At 39.8% G+C, this 23,861-nt stretch overlaps 1 protein-coding gene across 3 annotated transcripts in view; it reads right to left on the bottom strand.

Annotated features, from left to right (window-relative positions):
• SIN3A (SIN3 transcription regulator family member A) overlaps positions 1-23,861 on the bottom strand; it is a 74,809-nt gene that overhangs the window by 36,918 nt on the left and 14,030 nt on the right. For all 3 annotated transcript variants that reach the window (XM_019441404.2, XM_053888829.1, XM_053888828.1), the window contains exons 2-9: positions 17,108-17,329; positions 12,853-13,029; positions 7,308-7,414; positions 6,321-6,603; positions 5,016-5,267; positions 3,929-4,081; positions 3,629-3,787; positions 1,797-1,886 (exon numbers count right to left, since the gene is read on the bottom strand). In XM_019441404.2, coding sequence (XP_019296949.2) covers positions 1,797-1,886; positions 3,629-3,787; positions 3,929-4,081; positions 5,016-5,267; positions 6,321-6,603; positions 7,308-7,414; positions 12,853-13,029; positions 17,108-17,296 — 1,410 coding nt within the window. In that variant the 5' untranslated portion in view covers positions 17,297-17,329. The remainder of the gene's footprint in view (positions 1-1,796; positions 1,887-3,628; positions 3,788-3,928; positions 4,082-5,015; positions 5,268-6,320; positions 6,604-7,307; positions 7,415-12,852; positions 13,030-17,107; positions 17,330-23,861) is intronic.

Raw genomic sequence — 23,861 nt, 5'->3', positions numbered from 1 at the left:
CCCTGTACTTACCTAGCCTCAATGATCAATATAAAGTAAATTCTATTTCATCAATAACCATTTCCCCCACCAATGAATTTTAAAGCATATTTTAGGGGTGCCTGGGTGGCTGAGTCGCTTAAGCATCCAACTTCGGCTCAGGTCATGATCTCACAGTTCATGAGTTCGAGCCCCATCAGGCTCTATGCTGAAAGCTCAGAGCCTGAAGCCCAATTCGGATTCTGTGTCTCCCTCTCTCTCTCTCTGCCCCTTCCCAGCTTGCGTGCACACTTTCTCTCTCAAAAATGAACAAACATAAAAAAAAAAAAAAAAAAAAATTAAAGCAAATTTCAGACACTTCATCTGTACAGCTGACCCTTGAACATGGGTTTGAGCTGCACCGGTCCATTTATATGCAGATTTTGATAATACAGTACTGTAAATGTATGTTCCCTTTCTTATGATTTTAATAGTAATTTCTCCACCTTATTATTAGCATATCATACATACAGCATAAAAAATATGTATTAACCCATGGTTTACATTATTGGTAAGGCTTTTCTGGTCAAAAGGAAATTTTGGGGGAGTCACAAGTTATACTCAGATTTTCAATCCACAGTGTTTAAGGGTCAACTGTATATCAGTATATATCTCTAAGAAATAAGTGCTCCAAAAATTTTTTTTAAAAACACAAAAAACAAAAACTGACATCACTCATTAAAAAATTAACTTATTCACACCCTACCCTCCACTCTTTCATTGTTATGTAATGGTTGTTACCTGGACTTCCAAATTTCCCTTAGAAGTACCAAGTGCCCAGGCAGCCCTCAGAAATTGCTCAAGTCAGAGCCAGGGACTTGGCTGTCAGACAGGACAGCTCACACAGGCACAGCAGGCTAGAGAGATCAGGAGGCACCAATCATGGGGATGCTAAAACACCTGCCCTTTTGCAAAAACCCAAAGGTGCAAGACAGGGTAAATCTGTACCAGACCAATCCAGGCTGGCTCCTGCCAGTGAGAAGTCTGACAGTTGCCAATTACCTTGATAAAAACAGCCCGCTAATCATCAAGTTGACTCCAAGGAGGAAGTCAGACACAGGAGGAAGTCAAACTAATACACCACACAACACGGTTGACACCAGTAAGCTCAAGCCTGGCAGCTTATCAGGATCACCTGGGGAACTTTGACAACAAATCAGAATTCCCACAAACCCTATATTCGATACTGCAAATAAGTACCACAAGCAATGAGAAGATTGTAAGTCTTCTTAAGTCCTCGACAACTGGTACAGACCTGGAAGTCTACAACAGGGAGCTCCAAACATCTTCCAAGAGTAACATCATGCATTTTTCTTTCTTTCTTTCTTTTCTTTCTTTTTTTTAATGCTTATTTATTTTTGAGAGAGAGCGAGTGCGCCCACTAGCAGGGGAGGAGCAGAAAATCTGAAGCGGGCTCTGTGCTGACAGCAGACAGCCTGATGTGAGGCTCGAACTCAGGAACTGCGAGACCATGACCTGAGCTGAAGTTGGGGACTCAGCCACACAGGTGTCCCATGAGTAACCTCATGTATTTTTCAAAAGCATCTTCCACCATGGAAAGTGCTGTAAACTACTTTACAAAAGTAACACAGACAATCCTACTATTTCTCAGCTGTGCTAATGGTTCCAGTAGTCTGAAAGGACCTACAACTTAGAAACTATGTTAATAAGCAGAAAGTCTTCATCAGCTTGATGCAACTCAAAACAAAATCCTCTTGAGGACAGGGTAATTTGCTTGTGGCATTAATAACCAATATTAAATCTAATTCAACAATTACCTTATCAAAAAATAACGACTCGGTTCCTACACCGTGTTTACTGGCATCTGCCATAGAAGAATCCTTTAGGCTGAGCAGTTTAGGTTTCTTCTGCAAAAAAGAAAAAATACAAACACGTAAGATTCAGAGTTCTCAGAGTCTGATTTTCATCTGTGTTCAATGGGTCCATCACTGACCACTGCTGATGAATAATTTGCAACAAATGAGAGAATTCAAATCACTCACTCACTTTATACCCCCAAAAGATTTCCACCCATCTTCTCTATCTCGGTTTGCCTGTCAGGTTTTTTTTCCCCCCCAGAGATTCACAGATATTCTCTCTACAAATGGTCTCAGCATTACTGTGATAACAGAATATCCTTACTTTTTCCATTAGCCAAAAGTAACTTTATTTGGAATCCAGTGCCACTACCTCATCTCCCTAGCTGTGGAGGCAAAGAGAGCACAATGCCAGACCTAGATAGAAATCAATCTTTAACCTTTAATTATAGTTCAATTTAAAGATCCCTGAAAAAAAGCACAGTTTATTTCCCTAAGAGAAGGAATGACTATCTTGTCAGCAATATCCACTCAGACCAATTTAACATTGCTTCTTCAAAGGGAATGAACAAGCCATGACATAACTGTCAGCAAGAATTCACTTTTCAAAAGCCATCTCTCAACTACCTGTGAAGAAATGTACAAACTTTGGGAGAAAGTATGCACACTTACCCTGATCACCTCAGAGTATACCCTCTCAAGAGCCAAGCTGCTTACAATGCCTAAGGAGAAAACAGGTAGGGAATTCTAATCCCTCTTTCTAGTGTTTCCACCTGAGGGTAATCAAGTGTGGGAGGAGACCAACGCAAGAGTGGGGCTTAACTGCTAACCTGATTCTGGTTACCCATATAACCAACACTCTTTCCTCAAGTGAATATAAACTATTACTACATTCAACTTGCCTTCAAAAGGAAAAGCCATTACAAGCACTAAAAAACAGTCCTTCTAAAGTGTGAGCAACACCTAATGTTGCTAGTCCTTGTAGTCATCTGCTTGTTCACCAGTCACTTTCTACTGTTAAAAATTACACTAGCTTTTTATTCTTTAGATCCTGCAGACACGGCCATCTCTTCCACATTACATACTGCTTTAGAAATCACTGAAGCAACATCCAGTACATACACCTAACTCTCTCCCCAGCACAGCTGCACTACATCCGAGAGGAAGGGAGCAGGCTTAGCTCTCTGCAGGCAGACCATCAGCATTTACTGTAACAAGAAGCATTGTATGACAGGTCACTAACAGAAGTTTAAGATCTCCCTCTGCTATAGCCCAAAGGTCCTGCCTTAGAGATTAGGATGATACAGATAAGATCTGGCAACCCAACAAAGAATCCTGGGCAGGCTGGGTGTCTCAACCAAAGAGATCTCACAATGTATAGACACTTTACTCACAGGAGGACTTAGAGATCACTGACTTAGTTGTGAAACAATTATCAAGCTTAATAACCATCCTTCTCAGCACAAGGCAGGCTGAAGATCAAATCAGAAGAAGGGAAAAATCAGTGTAAGTCTCAAACTTCTGGCAGCAAACAAAAAGAGACATGACAGCGAATAGCAAAGAAAAGAGAAAATACTAAAAACCCAAAAAGTAAACTGTGCAATTAGTGATACTCTAACATTCTTTTGCAAAGCCAGATAAGAAGCTTTGCATCAAGTTTCTGTGACATATACCAACTCACTGAGTTTCCGGGATCCAACTTTCAACACGCTTAGGATAAGATCAACCCTCGAATAGTTGTCCATGAAAACTTCTCCCAGAAGTCAAAATGCACAGGTGCCACCCTTTCTCACCTTCACTGGAGGGGTGGCTCCCGTTCCAGAGTGCCTTCGGATCTGGCAGCCATTCTGGTTGGGCCTCTGTGGCTTGTTGTTCAGCTGGGGCTTCTTCACAGTGCCTCCATGGTCATTTCTCACAGAATCAACCTTCTCAGCTGTGGTTTTGCTTAAAAGCTAATTAAGACAGATGAGAGAGATTAATTCTCTTACCAAAGCAAGTATATCATTTAGAGGAAGTCCCCTCCTATTTCCAGCTTCCTAACTTATTTAAGATGATAATTCTAAATAGTACAGTTCTTTCTAAATAAAACTTACCACAGAGCTGTTGGCATCTGGTAGGAACTGTCCAAACTCTGACAACAGATCTTCCTGATTTTTAAAAAGACGAGCCACCTGGGCATACACCTCCTGCTCGGTCAATGCTGGAGTGTAGTTTCCTCCAGCTTCCTTGGCATTTCGCTGCTCTTTCTGACAGGAAATTGCAAATAGGAAGATACCATATTAGAGGGCCACTGTTTCGAATGACTCCCCTTTGCACACTTCCTGGGATGTCTGAGAGGAGCTCTGTATGTTATCTACTTGGGCTGTAGTTAAGAAAAAAGTCTATGTTCTTAGCACTGTTTTAACTGCAAGCTTTTAAGTTGAGAAATGAGTAGAAGGTGGTGACTGACAATTTTTTAAAACTACACCAGGGGGCGGGGGACCTGGGTAGCTCAGTCAGTTAAGTGTGTGACTCTTGATTTCAGCTCAGGTCATGATCTCATGGTTCATGGGTTTGAGCCCTGCATGGAGCTCTGTGCTGACAGTGGGGAGGCTGCTTGGGATTCTCTCTCTCTCCCCCCCCCCCCCCCCTCTGCCGCTTTCCCCTCCATCTATCTCAAAACAAATAAAAAAAAACTTAAAAAAAAAAACAAAAACAAAATCTAGGACAGGGCACCTGGCTGGCTAGATCAGAAGAGCATGCAACTCTTGATCTCAGGGTCATGAGTTTGATCCCCATGCTGAGTGTAGAGATTACTTAAATACATAAATAAACTTAAAAAAACAAAAAAACTAGGACAGTATATGTGAATGCTCAGGGGACCACTACCAACCAATAAAACACAAAACCTTAGAGAAATGTCTCCTACTGCAGATGAACTACACTACGTAAACCACCCTCTTACTGCCCAGATAATAAGCATCCCTTTCATAGTGCAGTAACTTAAAAATCCTGTCTTGCTGTTACAAGGCAATTAAAGTCAGGCACATCAAATTGGCTTTATAAACACACATCAGTTTCTAACCTGTTGACTTCCAGTAGTAATTAGGGGACATAATAATGGGTATTCAAGTTCTTCTCAGCCCAGATGCCCTCGGCACGTGACCTGGTTAAGACAGGCTGAAAGGGCAACACTCATACCTGATATGTGTGCAAAATCTCCAGGAACGCTTTGTAGATGTCTGGTTGGCCCTGGAACCTGTTCTTGATTTTATTAACATAGTTGATGGCGTGATTAAACTCCACAGGCTGATTGTTCTGCAAGGATGGGGCCGTTCCCAACGAGATTGTCACTGGTGTATGAGGCTGGACAGGTGGAGAACGCGGGGATGCATATGGTGGGAGAGGGGGAGTCTGCTGACTGGCTGGAGTATGTGCTTGTAGTTGGGAAGGCTAAAAAGAAGAAAGTCATTATTCTCCTCAGGAACACAGATGGTCTGACATAGGAAAGAAAAGGTCAAACTAAAGAGAAACAAAGTGTCTAATCAACATATGTCCTTTATTTACTCTGGCCAGGCCATTTAGCCCAACTGAAATCACACTGGGCAGGGGTGGGGAGAGTAGAGAGTTCACACATTTTAATACAGATATTTCAGTCTCAAATTTTCTAAATGCAACCTTAAAAATGGCGACATCTCCAATTACAGGGGAGAATATTTTCTAATGCAGTGTTTAAGCTCACTCAACAGGTGCAAACAGAATAGAAAAAAAAAAAAACAACCTCACTCTCCATAAATCTTTAATGTCAAAAGACAATTGTTGCAGAAGCTCCACATAAAAACCTTCTAAACCACCTCTGTCCAGTAGAACTGAGATGATGGAAGCGTTCTTTATTTGCACTGTCCTGTACAATAGCCACCAAGCCACATGAGACTACTGAGCACTTAAAATGTAGCTGGTACAACTGAGAAACTGAATTTATTTTATATTTTAATTAGTTTAAATTTAAACAGTCATATGTGGCTAGTGGCTACTATATCAGACAATACAGATCCAGACCAAGAACATACCCCCGCCATCATCACTTCCATCAATAGAATCTTCTGCTTAGCCTGATATGACCTAATTTGATAAATGGAGTGACTTTTATAAAAATGAGGACCATAAGGGCAGTAGCATAATCTGATCACAGGATGACCATTTCTGCCTGTGCTGTCAAAGTACTACTGTACAAATCAAGTTGCTATCTGTTGGGATGCTCATGGGTTCACTATGCAGGAGGTGGGGACAAAAAGAATCCTTGTAGGTTGCTAATGTGTTGATTTAAACAGATATCGAAATATGTGGAAGGTAAATGTGAACCATCTTCTAGGGATGTGACTATAGCATCTTCTCTAATAAAATCACTGCAACTGACGTCTCTGAGACTTAAATAAAGGGGAAATGTCCAAGGAGGGTGCTTTCTAGGGATGTATTTTACATGAGGTAAAGTTCCCAAGTGCTCACCTTGCTGACTTTGGCAGGTGGGGGCTGAGGAGCTGGCTGGGCAGGAGCTGGGGCTGACTGGGCTGAAGGCTGGGAAGGATGTTGGGGTGGTGGCTGAGGCTGGGGCTGGATGCCATGGGTAGGGATCTGATGAACCTGGCCAGGAGTTGTCACGTTCACCATGTCATTGGTTTGCACCTCAATCTTGTAGCCAGGGGGCAAGAAGGTATTGAAGCCCATAATCAGGTCGGGGTGGCCTTTGAACAGCTGGGACACACGACTAATCACTCCTGGAGTGTCAATGCTGATTAAAAACAAAACAAAACAAAACAAAACAACACAACAACAACAACAACAAAACACATATACACACATGGAAAAAAAAAACCCACAAAAATTAAAGTGGCAAGCTTGACCAACACCATAGTAAGAAAAAAATTCACATTCCACTAGGTTCTCTGAACAGTAAGACAGGTAAAAATCAACCTGTGTATTACAAAATCAACAAAACACAAAGAACTCTCAAAGTCCAAAGCCATTTTAGCCTCATATTCAATGAGACTTGGTCACAATTTTGAACAGAATATACATTCATGATAATGGTCCTATCTAAAGCTGCTATTCCCATACAAGATCCACCCTCTGACACACCAGTATCAATCACTATGTGTCTACATTTTTCATGGGTTACTCTAACAGTGAACCATGCCAGAATATTAGTGCATCCTAAAATGACTCAAAGAGCTGGTAGCCTAATCATTACCAGTCTACTTCCCTAGACTGAGAAAAATTTTAGTTATGAAAAATTTACCAATATGGAGGCTACAAAGGTCTGGAGCCCATCGTTTTCATCAATAAAGCAATCCATAAATAAAAGCATGACTCTGAAAATTAACCCCCCGAAAGGAGGCATCCTTTATCTTTCAGCATATGAGAATAAGCCATATCCTCCCTCCAAAATTAACATTTCAAGTGCAAAGCTTGAATACAACCACATATATCTTTTACCTCTGAGATTTAAATTCCTTCATGATGTCAAGGAAATCATTGTAGACCTGAGGCTGACTACCAAACTGCAGCTTCACCTGGTCAAGATAGGACAGCGCATCCTCCACCTGAGGCAGGGATAAATCTCAAGGTTATGAAAAGAAAATAAGCCAAGAATTTTTAAAAAAACAAATGATTTGTGCCTAAATAAAATTAGCGCAGTAAATGAAAGAAAAATATCTAGTAAATGTACATGAAAATATTAAAAGTTAGCATGGACGCCAATAATAAAACCTGAGCCTAAAATAAAAATCAACTCATAAAGTCTATAGCCTTGTGTTAAATAATTCTGGGGAGGGTGATTAGTGAAAAATCATCACGTTAATATTATTCACTTATTCATTCGTTTATTCATTTCACAAATATCTACTAAGCTAAAAACATACCACGCCAGGCCCAACATGAGATACTAATGAGTCAATGACAAACAGGCCACAAGTCTCTGCTCTATAGAAGTTCATTCTCATCTAGTTGGGAATCCTAATACACTGGGGTAGGTAGGTGGTCACCGAATGCCCAGAAAGCACATGGGGAGGGTACCTCTGCACTAAGAAAAACCCACGGGGACAGAAGGGAAGGCGGCCCCAAGAAGTGATGCCTAAACTGAGTCCTAAGAATGAGTACAAGCCAGCAAAAGTGAAGACAGTGAAGATCTACAAAGAGAGTCAGAGGAAGCAGCATGAGCAATATCCCAGACAGGACATCATCTGGTACACTGGGAAAACTGAAAACACTTTAGTTTGGCTGAAGGATCTGTGCTGAAGAGGAGCAATGGTGGCAGCAAGAGGTGACAAAAGAGGAGACAAGAGAGGAAGCAGGACCTAGATCCCAAAAGGCCTTGTAAATCTTATTGAAAAGCAGTTTAGATTTTAACATCTGCATGTTAGTGTACTCAATTTGGCTACAGAGTTGACAGTGAATTGGTGTAAAGGAAGGATATATTGAAAGGAGGCAGGACAACCAATTGTGTGAACGACAGTGGCTTGAATTATAGTACCAACCAAAGGAATAGAGAGAACAGGACAAACTCAAAAGCTTTTTAGAAGGTAGAAGTGACAGGGTTTGGGGACTGACTGGATATGGGAGATAAGGGAGAGGGAATATTCACTAAATTATACATTATTTGGCCATTCACAAAGGAAAAAAGACCGAAGGTCTTTCTAGTTAGGAGTCTGATTTAGGACAACTTAATTTTTAGTTACTCAGGAGACATCCAAGGAAACTACTTACTAGGTGTTTCCTATATACTCTGTGGATTATTTAAATTGTACAAAATATCGAGTTTGGGGAAGTTTCAGAAATAAACATGATTTGATAAGTCCTACTCTTGTGATATATTGTAAAATAGAACATTTATGTTCAAATAAGCCACTAAATGGTATTTCAAGAGTTGCCCAAACTTCCATTATGGGAAGCTCCATTATGGGTACCCTTATGCCATGGTTAATCAGAGTATTTCAGTGTTGCTAGAGCACAATTTGTATACTTTGTCAATGCCCACTCATTTTATGGTTGGTTTTTCTGTACCTTAGAAATAACACAACAATTTTTGTTGAAATTCAATGCACTATTTAATTCATATTCAGAACGTTCCATATTGAAATGTTACCTTAAGGACCAAACTGATCAACATAAAACTCATTAAGTTTGCAAAAGAAACAAAGACTGTGGGTGGCTCAGTAAACTGAGCGCCCAGCTTCAGCTCAGGTCACGATCTCACAGTTTGTGGGTTCGAGCACCATGTCAGGCTCTGTGCTGACAGCTTAGAGCCTGGAGCCTGCTTTTGATTCTGTGTCTCCCTCTCTGCTCCTCCCCCGCTCATGCTCTGTCTCTGTCTCTCTCTCCCCTAAAAATGAATAAAAACATTAAAAAAAAGAAAAGAAACAAAGGCTTTGGAAGATATGTACAAATAGCATTCACAACGACATGACAAAGGAGAAATTATCAAAAATAGCATGACGGGGCACCTGGGTGTCTCAGTCCATTAAGCGTCCCACTCTTGATTTAGACTCAGGTCATGACCTCATGGTAGTGAGTTTGAGCCCTGCGTTGGGCTCTGCACTGACAGCGTGGAGCCTGCTTAAGATTCTCTCTCTCCCGGGGCACCTCAGTGGCTCGGTTGGTCAAGCATCCGACTTCGGCTCAGGTCATGATCTCACGGTTTGTGAGTTCGAGCCCCACGTCGGGGTCTGTGCTGACAGCTCAGAGACTGGAGCCTGCTTCGGATTCTGTGTCTCCTCCTCTCTCTGCCCCTCCCATGCTCATGCTCTGTCTCTCTCTGTCTCTCAATAATAAATAAATGTTGGTTTTTTTTTTTTAACGTTTACTTATTTTTGAGACAGAGAGAGACAGAGCATGAATGCGGGAGGGTCAGAGAGAGGGAGACACAGAATCTGAAACAGGCTCCAGGCTCTGAGCTGTCAGCACAGAGCCCGATGCGGGGCTTGAACTCACGGACCGCGAGATCATGACCTGAGCCGAAGTCGGCTGCCTAACCGACTGAGCCACCCAGGCACCCCAATAAATAAATGTTTGAAAAAAAAAAAAAAAAAAAAAAAAGATACTCTCTCTCCCTCTGCCCCTCTCCTGCTCACACTCTCTCTCAAAAAATAAAAATACAAAATTTTGAATAAAAAAATAAACAAGCACGCTATGGCATAATAATAATTACTATAGAGAGAGAAAAATTGCAAAAGCCTGAATGAAAGAAATTATATGTGTTGTGTGTATGTCTGGTCACAGTGAACCGGTGTGAACTAATTTACTGTTTAAATTAGTTATAATTCTATGCTTAAAAACATCCAGCAGGATGGGGCACCTGGGTGGCTCAGTCGGTTAAACGTCCAACTCTTGATTTCGGCTCAGGTCACGATCTCACAGTTTGTGAGATCGAATCCTGCACGCTGAGCTCTTTGCTGACAGTGCAGAGCCTGCTTGAGACTCTCTCTCTCCCTCTCTCTTCCCCTTCCCTGGCTCGCATGTGCTCTCTCAAAATAAATAAATGAACATTAAAAAACTGGGGCGCCTGGGTGGCTCAGTCTTTTGAGCGGCCAACTTCGGCTCAGGTCGTGATCTCGCGGTCCGTGAGTTCAAGCCCCGCGTCGGGCTCTGTGCTGACAGCTCAGAGCCTGGAGCCTGTTTCAGATTCTGTGTCTCTCTCTCCCTGACCCTCCCCCATTAATGCTCTGTCTCTGTCTCAAAAATAAATAAACGTTAAAAAACAAACAAACAAACAAACAAAAAAACATCCAGCATGACAATCACATTATAAACGAACTATTTGCATGTAAGAATAGTGAGGAAATTGTCTCATTGCCTAGAAGTACAGATCAACTCTTTATAATATGCGGCTCTGGGAACCACAACTTAGAAGAAAACAACCTGGAGGTAGCCCTTCAGAAGCTACAGATTTAGGAAAGCACTTAGGGAGGCTTCCAGGCTGTGGATGCATTTTCTTGGCTCACTTCCACAGGCATTTATCATTGAGGTCCCTACCCTCTGGAAGTTCACAATCTTGGGGAAGACAAACACAAACAATTGTAAAGAGAACTTGCTAGAGATGTGCCAAATATCTATGCTGCTAACATTCAACAAGTAGCTAAATCACACCAAATATGCCTCAAATTATTCAAATCCTCCTTGTCATCAACCTGCCAAAGACAGACAAGAAAGTATAGACAATGCTGATGCTTGAAATAACCTAAGTATTTTCACTGAACACTTCCTTATTATAGAATATAAACGGTTTATTGAAGTTGATTCGAATGCTTGTAAAGCATTTTAAGACTTATCCAAAAATGGCAGGCAATGTGGGAATACTGAATGAAGCTACATGGAGGCACAGAAGGCATTTTACCTCTCCTCGTCAGAAGGGAAATTCAACAAGTTATTGCGCACAGGAATTATACCCAAGAGCAAGAAGAGAAAGAGCACAAAGTCCTGCTTCTTGTCTGCCCATGACTCACTCTATCTATAACCCCAACTCCAAAGCCCTTTCTTGCTTTCTTGACAGTTTCTGTAAAACAGACAAAGCACAATCTATATACTTATACCCAAGTGAGGGAGGTGAGTAAAATCAGTGTTGTGCTTTGACAAGATTGGCTTAAAAAGGATATACAAATATATATTTTTGTTAGTTTAATAGCACGTTTGGAAGCTCTTTTGCAACATTAGGATATTAACTGCTGAACACAGTATTAATATGGAATTAAATCATACCAATACAACTTTAAAAAATATTTTCAGGACTTTGTGAAGTGCGAAATTCACAGCAATAATACAGTTTGGTACACAGCCATCACTCTACAAGCAGTCAACCGTCAATATATTACACAAATTTTCCCAAAGACAGAGCCGAGAGTGAAATTTCAGGCCCAAATAATTTCTACTCTCTTTAAAGACTATGCTTAAGTATGGTCAACTCTTCATTACTTAAGCTAATACAGACAAAGTAAATTTTACAAAATCCCTCTATATAGCTTAACTTTGGTATGCTTTATATTTATGTAGCATTTAACTTCCTTAGGCCAATATTAAACAAGTTCCTGAGGACCCAAACAAATGAGGGCAGGAATCAGGGAGAACTAGATAAAGTACCAAGGAAAACAGAAGGCTGAAATGTTTGCTACACGTGGATGTGTTCTTCAAGGGTATAGTGTTCATTCCTACCTGGAAGCTATTTAATTATGCTGATATGACCACATAAAGACCCAACATCTTATCTCTTTATAGTTCTTCAATTCTGTATTTCCTGCACTTGATTTTAAATTTTATGTAAATGTAAAATTAGAAAAATTGAAATCTGGAACATTTGCTGCAACAATCACATACTTTGAAAAGTAACACTCAAGGAAGCACAGAGAGAGGGTTAGCTGGGAACACAAGCTTCACTTCTCCACAGATGCCTCATGAATTTCAAAAGCACTGAAAACCTACAGCACATACTCAGCAGAACAGATGAAAACACTGACACTTCATTCACAATTCTAGTCTTCCCCAATCTTTATAAAGGTTCCCAAAAAAGGAGCATGTGTTTTACTAACGATGGACTTGAAGATGACAGCCCATTCAGCTATTTATAAACAGGGATAAAAAGATTAAATCCTAAGATAATACTGGACCCAGTTACCGTACAGTACGGCAGCCAACCATGTGTATGCTCAATAAAACCTTATGCCATGCTAAGAACTAAGAGTTCAAAAGGAGGTATCTAAAAAATGGACTTTGTTTATTTTGTATGAAAACAGTCCCTCAATCCTGGACACATCTGAGTACTACGCATTCATACATTCCAAAAACATTTCTTGAATATATTCTCTGGATCAGGCACTGATCCAAAGATGGGAAATCTAAGTAGGTCTCAAAACAGAAACAAAGTAAAACTTCTTGTAATTCAATCCCTCATCTAGCATGTTAAAAGTTATAATGTCACTACTAATAGGCTGAAGCCAGTGCTTCCTGCTGACAGAGAAAACTTTTTAATGGAAGAAGAGGAGCTGAATATCACCTTAAGCCTCTGAAACTGCTGCTGTCCCTGCACTGGTGCAACTGGTGGGGCTGGATGAGCATGACTCTGGACCACCTGGCCTCCGTGGGGCTGCACAGCTGTTGGGTGATGATGGCTGCTGTGAACCGCTGCGATGGCAGGCCCGTGACTGCCAGAGCTCTGTGGCACTGCTGAAACCTGGGGTGGACAAAATGCAGACAAGAAACTTCAAGGCTTCTGCATTCTTCCCCAGATGCATCTAAAAGTCATGCATGTATATCTTTGCACACAAAAGATAATTACAGATCTTCCTTGACTAAATCCATTTTAAGTTGAAAATATCCTAAGTTGAAAATGCATTTAATACACCTACCCTACTGAACGTCACAGCGTAGCCTACTACCTTAAATGTGCTCAGAACACTGACGGTAGCCACAGTCGGGCAAAATCATCTCACACAAAGCTTATTTTATAGGAAAGTGTTGAGTATCTCATGTGATATGTTGAATACTATACTAAAAGTGAAAAGCAGAATGCAATGGTCATAAGGGTATAAGCATCTGACTCTTGATTTCAGCTCAGGTCATGATCTCACAGGTTCGTGAGTTTGAGCCCCACATGGGACTCTTGGGCTGACAGCACGGAAGCTGCTTGGGATTCTCTGTCTCCCTCTCTCTCTCTGCCCTTCCCCTGCCTGTGTGTGTGCATGTGCTCTCACTCTCAAAATAAACAAACTTTTTTTAAAAAATCCAGATTTAAAATTCCAAGTATGGTTTCTACTGCACATCACTTTTGCACTACCGTAAAGTCAAAAAACTGGAAGTCACGCTATCCTAAATAGTGAACTATCTGTAATTAGAAACCCAAAATTCCCACAAAAGGGAACTGGTGAAATAAATTATAGCCCACCCATATTATAACAGAATTCTCTGCCAAAAATTGTATGGCTCAATACTTCTCAAACTATGGTAAAGGACCAGTCTTTTCTTAAATTCCAATCCATCATGGGGCACTACTTTTAATAAAATACTATAAAAATGAATTACTAGAGAAGTAAAATAAAAAAATACATAAGCTCAAAATTGTCATTACATTTTACAGATATATTACAAAATTACTGTGTCCAAATCGCTAAGTTTCTAAACATTCTCAATTTCTATACTTATGTCATTATAGACTAGTAAGAAAGTATACACATCAACCATCTGTGGACCACACTTGGAACAGCACTGATACAGATGCATAGATTTTAACATTACAAAATGTTCACAATCCATAAGTTGAATGTATTCGTGTTGTACACAGTCTTAAACTTAAATATTTCTTAGAAAGCACATTAAAAAGCAGTATCTAAAAATCAATAAAAAGATTTTAAACCTTAGATGATGAACATACAGCAAAACGTTAGCATTTTATCTTGTGGCGGGATTAGAGAAGATTTTTACTTTGTTTTATTTTGCTTATCCTTATTTGCTACTTTTAATCCTTATTTGTTTATTTTGTTTATCCTCATTTGCTAAATAAAACTTTCTTCCAAACTGTTAGTGGTTTGGCCTCAAACATAATTATTTTCTATTCTTTCTCTCATCCTCTTGTAAGATCAGAGTGAAATAAAGCCCAAGCCCCTTTCCTTCCATTTCTATTGCAGAAAATGCTACATAAAATTTCCAAAGCTTTTTTCATTTTCCTATTTCAGAACTGTTAATCACCACAGAAGACAACTAAGGACAAGATACCTGATTTGCCATGTGTCCACAATAAGGAGTCTAAACAACCTGAGACTTCGTCTAAACAATGGAAGTTGTATACCACAACTTAAGAGAGGATGTTTCCCCCCTCACCCAGACCCCATAAATTTATAAGGATTCCCCTAGACAGAGGGGAGGGTGGGAGACAGACGACTACTTACAAATCCACACAAACAATACAATACACATTAGGAGTAAAAAGACACTATTTAGACAATTCTAAATGCTCTAATATGTCTCTTGAAAGAAGGGTTATTATTCTGAGCTTCTATATTCCAACATGCATGTTTTGAACAGTTTTTTAAAAGACTATTAATTGGAGCTTATAAACACTTGAGATGACAGGCTTTATGTGAGCACATTATAGTTCCTAGCCTGTGAATATATGTGATCATCCCAAGTGTAGGAAATAGTCCCAAGGAAAACAAGCAGCCTTTCTTTCTTCTAAGACCAAACCTAAAGATTCGATTTGTAGCAGTCCTCTGACTGCAGTCCTCAGCCCCTTATGAGGGCACGATACTGCTTCAAGGGGGACTCCTGATAAAGAATGACACCTAAGGACTCACCATCACCTACTTCACCTGGATTTCCATCTTCTTTGTTTTCTTATACTAAATTCTGAGAAATTTATGGAATTATGAATTGTTAGGTCAAAATGGAATTAAAGATTCTGACACAAACTGTCAAATTGCTCTCAAGAAAGATTACACCAATTTATGTTCCCCGTACCAGCCATACTGTTCTAAAAGTCACTAACGAGTTAGGCTGAATAACGCCTCTCTCTCCAGACCAGTTAAATAAATTATGGTTCAGACTGACCTAGAATGGAGGAATATAAATGCAGTGATTTTTTAAAAAATTACTTAAGGGGCGCCTGGGTGGCTCAGTCGGTTGAGCGGCCGACTTCGGCTCAGGTCATGATCTCGCGATCCATGAGTTCGAGCCCCACGTTGGGCTCTGTGCTGCCCACGCAGAGCCTGGAGCCTGTTTCGGATTCTGTGTCTCCCTCTCTCTGACCCTCCCCCATTCACGCTCTCTCTCTCTCTCTGTCTCAAAAATAAATAAACGTTAAAAAAAATTAAAAAAAAAAATTACTTAAATCTATACAAATGTATTCAAGTGGAAAGTTGTCCGCTATACATTAAGTGAAAAGAGCAAATAGCAGAACAATGTATACTGTATCATACAAATTATGTAAAAAGAAGTGTATCCAGATAGGTAGGCAGGTAAATACAGATACGCTTGTATATGCATACAGTTTTGGACACCCAAGAAATGCACAAATCGGTTAAAGCCTGAAAAGTCAGAGGAAGAAGTCATCTTATATCTTTAAAAAAAATAAATAACCATGGTGATATTTACTTTCATAATTAAAAAGGGCAAAACCCAAATTCCTTCCATTTCCACAAAACAGAGTAAACACAGAAGAGATGAAAGATCATCATCGGCCAGGACGTGGACAAAAGGAATATACAATGCTGGTGGAAATATAAATTGGTACAACTCTGAAAAACAATTTGACGTTACCTGCTAAAGGTGAAGATGCTCACACTCTATGACCCAGCAATCCCTCTCTCTCCTAGATACCCAAGAAAGTCTTCTTCATGTGCCCTCAAACCTACTGAGCGGTCTGCAAGATAAGAAGGAGTTTGCACCAGAATGTAAACCAACTATTTCACTAATAAGTACACTGTTTAATTCAGCTGTCTTTTTTTCCCCATGGCAAGGGTTTTTTTAATTAAAAAAAAGTAGCACATTGATTTAAATTCTGATGCAAGCTTATCTTGTCATGGATTGCCACCATGAGCACCACTGCACTAGGAGAAATACCTAAAATCAGCCACACAGCACCTTTAAAACAATAAAAATCTGGAACAGCCTGATTGTGCAGCAACAGAAAAATGGATAAATGGAATATATTCATGTAATTAATAACAGTAAAAATGACTCAATTATTTACACACAGAAATACAGGTAAGTCTTGGGAACCACACTGAGAGAAAAAAAGTGAGTTAATATAGGGGCGCCTGTCTGGCTCAGTGGAAAGGGTATGTGACTCTTGATCTCAGGGTTGTGAGTTCGAATCCCAAGTTGGGTGTGGAGACTACTTAAAAATAAAACCTTAAAAAAAAGAAGAAGAAGAAAATATATGTTTTCATTTACATAACATTCAAAAATACCAAACTAAACAATTTTATTGTCTAGCAGTATAAACAAAATGATTTAGGGGCACTTGGCTGGCTTAGTCAGTGGTGCATGCAACTCTTGATCTTGGGGTTGTGAGTTTAAGCCCCAGGTAGGGTACAGAGATTACTTAAAAACACTTAAAAAATAAAAATAATTTTAAAAAGTCTGTGAGGTAGGTACACAAGTATACATTATTTTTGTTATTTGTTACATCTTACTTACACATATACCATAAATATAATTTTACATGTAACTGAATGCTTGGTAAACAATTTTTTTAATTGGATGAAATCACCAATGCTCCTCCCTTACACCTAGTCCCTTGGTAGGCTCCAGTTTACCTGATAGCTGGGTGTCACAGAGTACTGAATTCCCGTGGCTGACTGCATGGTCTCAGACACTGCTTCATATACAGGAGGGGCAGGGGCAAGTACCCGGTGCTGGTGAGGAAAAGCCTCTGTGCTACCAGGGATCCGACGCTGCTGGGTCGCATACACCGGTGACTCCTGGTCATCCAAACGTCGCTTCATTCTGTGCTCATGCTCAGTGATGCACTACAAAACCTGCAGAAACCAAAAACATTGACATGCAAACCAAATTCACACTCCAATGTGATGTATACAACTTAGATGGAGAGTCAGATGCTCTTTCGGCTGAGCCACCCAGGTGCCCCTGATGTGTACAACTTAGGACAAGTTGCCCAAATTTATTATAAGCTCAACTCCCAGAACCAACTGTCTATTCCATGCTGGAGATGTGATCACTGGCTAGTTTAAGTGCATGACTGCACACACAGGCCCCACAGTAGATACTGTTCCATAACCAAAAGACAGAAATGTAAATAATCACATAGTCTGAATTTGGGACTACACAGTTGAAAAATAACCTCCAATTTAAAAAGACAAAAGTATACCTTTCTTTTCTTTATTCTCTAGTTTTCTCCTCAAATGCCATCATTCCTAATATTAATTACATGTTTACATGCTACAAAAACATTCAAGTACGTCTTCGTAACTCCACTCAAAACCTAGTACTATAATTGTGGTCTAATTTTTAAAATATCAATTGTTTAACAATTAAATGGTATCATGAGAGAGCACCAGGCCAAGAGTAAGAGGACAATGGTGCTAGACTTGCTAATTTAAGGGGCTATGTACATTTCAACAACTTCCTCATTCCATGTGAGTTTGTTTCTCCAACTACAAAATGAGAAGGTTGGAAAAGATCATTTCTAAGATTTCTTCTGACTCTAACAATCCTTAACACTGAGGAGATTCCAGAGTCCCTTGTTAATATTCCTCTGTGGAAGGACCCTTTCTTTCCTACAGGATACAAACAGTCTAATAATATTCTGGCTGGGAATCCAGTCTGTTCTTCTCAGGGCTTTCCCAACATCTCTAAGCTTCTTCTAGGTAGGGTCCTTTCAACTTTGTCTGCATTGCCCACAGTCCTCTCACAGACACTCAAATACTGACTATGCAGAGGGAAAGAATAACAATAATAGTTAACATAATAATAGCATATCTGGAGTGCCTGGGTGGCTCAGTCGGTTAAGAGTCCAACTCTTGGCTTCAGTTTGGGTCATGATCTCACAGCCATAGGACTAAGCTCCTCATCAGGCTCTGCACCAACAGCACAGAGCCTGCTTGAGATTCTCTCTCCCCCTCTCTCTGCCCCTGCCCTGCTCATGTTCTCTCTCTCCTAAAGTAAATAAACTTAAAAAAATAGCATATAATGAAACCCAAGGACCATTCTACACAGTTTACAAATATTATCATAATCCCCACAACAACCCTATAAGCAAGGTGCTATTATTCTCTATTTTATGAATGAAGAAACTGAAATACAAAGATTAAGTAAACTGCTCAAGGCTGCACAGCTAACAGGCAAAGCTGGAGTAGCAATTCGCCAAATCTGCCTCCAGAGCCTGAATTCTTACCCACTTCACTATCTCCTATCTCTCACAGAAGAAGAAATAAAGGAGGAAGAGTCCCTTTACTTACTTAAGACACACATGCACTGAGCAACTTCAGCTTTCTTTAACCTCTCCCACACTAGGCTCATTCATCCTTTTTTTCAGCCTCAACCCCATAGAGTAAGAAAGCTTTTGCGGCATTCATTTATTCAATTAGCAAATTCAGGGAGCATATATGAAGGTGTTAGGTGCCCTACAAAAGCTTAGAAACTAGTTGGGAAGACCACATACAGCCTCACTAGTAATCAAAGAAATATAAAGTAAAATGATAACTTACCCCAAAGCAACAGGCAAAAATTAAAAGAAAATGATGATACTGAGTGTGGGTAAGGGTATAGGGAAATACTACTGGTAGAAGTTTTAAAATTGGACTGTTTGGTTGGCAACTTGCGGCATTCACTAAATTTTTAAATTGAATTTAAAATGGGCAGGGGCACATGGGTGGCTCAGTCGGTTAAGTGTCCAACTTTGGCCCAGGTCATGCTCTAACGGTGTGAGTTCAAGCCCCACATTGGGCTCTGTGCTGACAGATCAGAGCCTGGCGCCTGCTTCGGATTCTGTGTCTCCCTCTCTCTCTCTCTCTGCCCCTCCCCAGCTCACACTCTGTTTCTCTCTCTCTCTCTCTCTCTCTCTCTCTCTCTCTCTCTCTCTCTCAAAAATAAACATTAAAAAAAAAACATTAAATTTAAAATGGGCATACCCTCTCACCCAGCAATTCTACTTCTAAGTATCTTATACATCTGCCAAGTATATCTACTAGAGCAAAGTAAGAAAAATCTAAATATCTATCAATAACTGAATAAACTTGATACATTGATACTAGGAAAACTATGTAGCAATTAGAAAGACTGGGGTTCCTCTATAAAGAAAGCCCTCCAAAACATACTATTAAGTGAAAAGAACAAGCTACAGAATATATACAGTGTGATCTCAACACCCACACACTATATACTCTTAAGATTTGTGCATTTTATTGCAAATTTCGCATCAGAAGGAAAAAGCTATAAACAAATACTAAACTCTAGATAAGGACACGCATATTCCAGTAATTAGGTAAAAATGTACTAATGTTTGAAACTTACTTTGAAATACATCAAGAAATTAGTTTGGATTAATAGATGGAGGACTGGACAGATGGATATACGGCAAAGTCAGTACTGTAAAAACGGTAATGTAAAATCTAAGCAGTGTGTACATGGGTGTTCCCTATAAAATTCTATCAACTTTGCTGTATATTTGAAATTGTTCTTAATACGATGTTAGGAGAAAAGGCTAACAATACAAACCAACTCATAAGTGCTACAAGTAAGTACTACAAATTTGGAAAGGAGTAGATATGTGTATACTCGGAAAAAAATAAAAAACAACTCTACAGAGAAGGTAAATATTTGGTTATGTCTTGAAAATTAAGGATGAATTGAGGCATAGCAGGTATACAGGATGAGATTAAAATATTACAGTAACTTGGTACTTACAAGTATAAAGAGCTATTTACAGTCTTTGCCAATTCATTTATTCCACAAATAATTCCTGACAATCTACATGTGCCAGACCCTTTGCTTCCTGCTGGGGCACCAGCACTGAATAGGGCAGATTTCCCTGCCCCACAACAACCAAGTCTTCCAAACAGGCCTGGAACAAGTTACTGTGCTCCTCCCCACAGTCCTGTCAGATGGGTATACCCAGAACACGATTTAGAGGGAAACTGATATGCAAAGAAATTAAGTGATTTGTTCAAGGTCACACGGCAAGAGGCTAGACTTTCCTTGGAATACGTGACCAATCTGGAGTAGAAATACTGGACAGACAATAGTAACCTGCTTGCAGAGAGGGACAGTGAAATTCCAGACTATAAAGTATTCGAATGCCAATAATGGAGCCACAAGAGTCAGACACAAAGCTACTTTCAAGCCCTGCTTCAGCTGACATGATTTTCATCTGCCACTTTGGTCTCCAACTGTTCCAGATTTGGGGCTTACACTGTTATCAGAACTCCAGTCTATGAAGACAGAATTTAAACAAGGAAAAGCACTTTGAGAGATAGAAACTAGTGAAGACAGACTCATGTGAACAAACAATGGCAGCAGAACACTAAAAAGTCATCTGGCCATGTGTTACAATAAAAAGTGGGAATAGCTCCATATCATCACGCAAAGAAATCGTAACACCCAAATAAAGCAAGGAGAACAGGGTAACTGTAATACTGCAAGGCGGTCTTCTGGGAAAGGGTAGAACAACTGGGGAGAGTGAATGTGTCACATTTTAGACAAATTTAAGAAAGGCAGAGGTAAAAGCTAACCCTTTCTGAATGACAAAAATAAAAAAACATTTTTCCAGTTCTACAACCAAAAATGTCTTCATTCACAGTAAAAAGTTGGCCTCCTAGAAACCCAGACAGTTCTCCATGATTATTTAAATCCAAATGAAAAATCCAACTTTATTTTATTTTTTTATTAAAAAAAATTTTTTTTAACGTTTATTTATTTTTGAGACAGAGAGAGACAGAGCATGAACGGGGGAGGGTCAGAGAGAGGGAGACACAGAATCCGAAACAGGCTCCAGGCTCTGAGCTGTCAGCACAGAGCCCGACGCGGGGCTCGAACTCACGGACAGTGAGATCATGACCCGAGCCGAAGTCGGCCGCTCAACCGACTGAGCCACCCAGGCGCCCCTGAAAAATCCAACTTTAAAGAATCTTATCTTTTCATTTAGATTAAATTTCACAAATTAGTTTAAAGAGATACAACAGAATTATTTTAGCCAAGATAAGCTCAAAGTAGGAAAGTGTATGCAACAAACCAAACTACCCTATTCCGGAGGCTTTTAAGTATACAAAACTTTATTTTTGAAATTTTTAAATTTATGGTTGACCCTTTAGTGTCTCTTAATTTTGTATTGTTATCTTGAATTAGACACATTTTTAAGTTCCTTTATTTATGTAATAATGAAAAAAATCCTCTGAAATTATTCTCTTATTGATGGTCAGCATCACGTAAAATCACATTAAAATGTGTTCTGGTCAATTTACATCAATAAATACTGTGGAAAAAATGTAAAGTTTCTTTTTAAAAGCAAAGAAATTTGTATCAAAGCATAAAGTGAAATGTAATTACACTCTTCGATCTCCTGCAATTGCCCACCATAGTCTACTTCAAAACCTATCCGAATCCAGTTCTGGATTTAAATCTGCTGGGAAATAAAAAGTATCCCAGAATAAATGAAAAAGGCAACCTATTTAGATTTCCCATTTTACACAGAAATTAACAACCCATCTTTTTTTTTTTTTTTTAATGTTTATTTATTTTTGACAGAGAGAGAGAGAGAGAGAGAGAGAGAGACATAGCATGAGTGGGGAGGGGCAGAGAGAGAGGGAGACACAGAATCTGAAGCAGGCTTCAGGCTCCGAGCTGTCAGCACAGAGCCCGAGGTGGGGCTTGAACTCACAGACCGCAAAATCATGACCTGAGCCAAAGTCGGACACTCAACTGACTGAGCCACTCAGGCACCCCAACAACCCATTCTTTTTTTTTTTTTTTTTTTTTTAATTTTTTTTTAATGTTTATTTATCTTTGAGACAGAGAGAGACAGAGCATGAGTGGGGAAGGGGCAGAGAGAGAGGGAGACACAGAATCCGAAACAGACTCCAGGCTCTGAGCTGTCAGCACAGAGCCCGATGTGGGGTTCGAACTCACGGACCATGAGATCATGACCTGAGCCGAAGTCGGACGCCCAACCGACCAAGCCACCCAGGCGCCCCCAACAACCCATTCTTAACACACTACACATCTAATACCCAAGCCTCCCCAAACTGTCTTACATTCTTCTTCTAATGATGTGGGCCTCAACCAGGAGAGTTTGCCGCTGGGGCACATTTGGTAATGTCAGAAGACATTTTTGGTTGTCACAGTTAAGGCATCTCATGAATTCCCAAACATGCTACAATGCACAGGATAACCCTCCACAACAAAGAATTATTCGGCCAAAATATTAATAGTGCCAAGTTGAGAAATCTGGATCTAATTAATGACAACATCATTTGGCACATACCTTTTATGAGCTTTGGTGGAATTATGTCATACTGTGGTATGACAATTTTTACCAAGGTAGCTCAGAATAGTCATCTTGGTTGTGCAAAAGATATCGTTGCTTTTCTTTAGGACATGTGATTCACCTTGAACCCTCGGGTGTATCAGAAAAAATGTATCATTTACCATTTGAATGAAAAGCAACTTTATTAGAAACCTCAGTAAGAATTTAAATAGCAAATCCAAATTTTTATTCCTTATTTTCCTGGTTTTGAAGATATAAATATCTCAACTAGGCAATATCCTTTAAAGTGCAACTGATTAGTCATCAACTATCATGCATGAAGTTGGAACACAGTCATTCTGTAAATCTGTAAATTTTGATTCCAGATACATCTCTAATAAAGTTCTAGCTTATCATCACTAATGCTACAGAATGACATCTTTTTTCTTTCATCACCAAACATAATACTTTGAAAATTAATTTTTAATTTTGTTGAAGAGGGGACAATCATGTTTTTTGTTCCATAACTGCAAGCATTCTCAGTTTTAGGCTACTAAATACCAATTAGAATGATCAATCCAGAGGTGCCTGGGTGGCTCAGTTGGTTACGCACTGGACTCTTGATTTCAGCTCAGGTTCTCACAGTTCATGAGTTCAAGCCCCACGCTGGGCTCTGCGCTGACAGTGTGGACTCTGCTTGGGATTCCCTTTCTCTCTCTCTCTCTCAAAATAAACAAACATTAAAAAAAAAAAAAAAAAGGGCACCTGGGTGGCTCAGTTGGTTAAATGTCTAACTCTCAATTTTGGCTCGGGTCATGATCTCATGGTTCATGAGTCTGAGCCCTGCACTGAGCTCTGCACTGACGGTGCGGAGCCTGCTTGGGATTCTTTTTCCCCTCTCTCTCTCTGCCCCTTCTCCCCACACCTCTCTCTCTTTAAAATAAATTAAAAAAAAAATTTTAATGCTCGATCCAATGATGTGTTTTCATTTCTATATCCTGTTTCCTTCCAATCACCTCTGTACACCTGCCTTTAGCATGTGTCCACTTACAAGTTAGTTTTGGTGCATGAACATCCTAGAAGAATACACT

Source organism: Panthera pardus, unplaced genomic scaffold (genome assembly GCF_024362965.1).
Source record: "Panthera pardus isolate Hobbes unplaced genomic scaffold, ASM2436296v1 HiC_scaffold_24, whole genome shotgun sequence".
Lineage (NCBI taxonomy): Eukaryota > Metazoa > Chordata > Mammalia > Carnivora > Felidae > Panthera > Panthera pardus.
The sequence above is the reverse complement of the archived record's forward strand: the minus strand, read 5'-3'. Positions and strand labels throughout refer to the sequence as shown.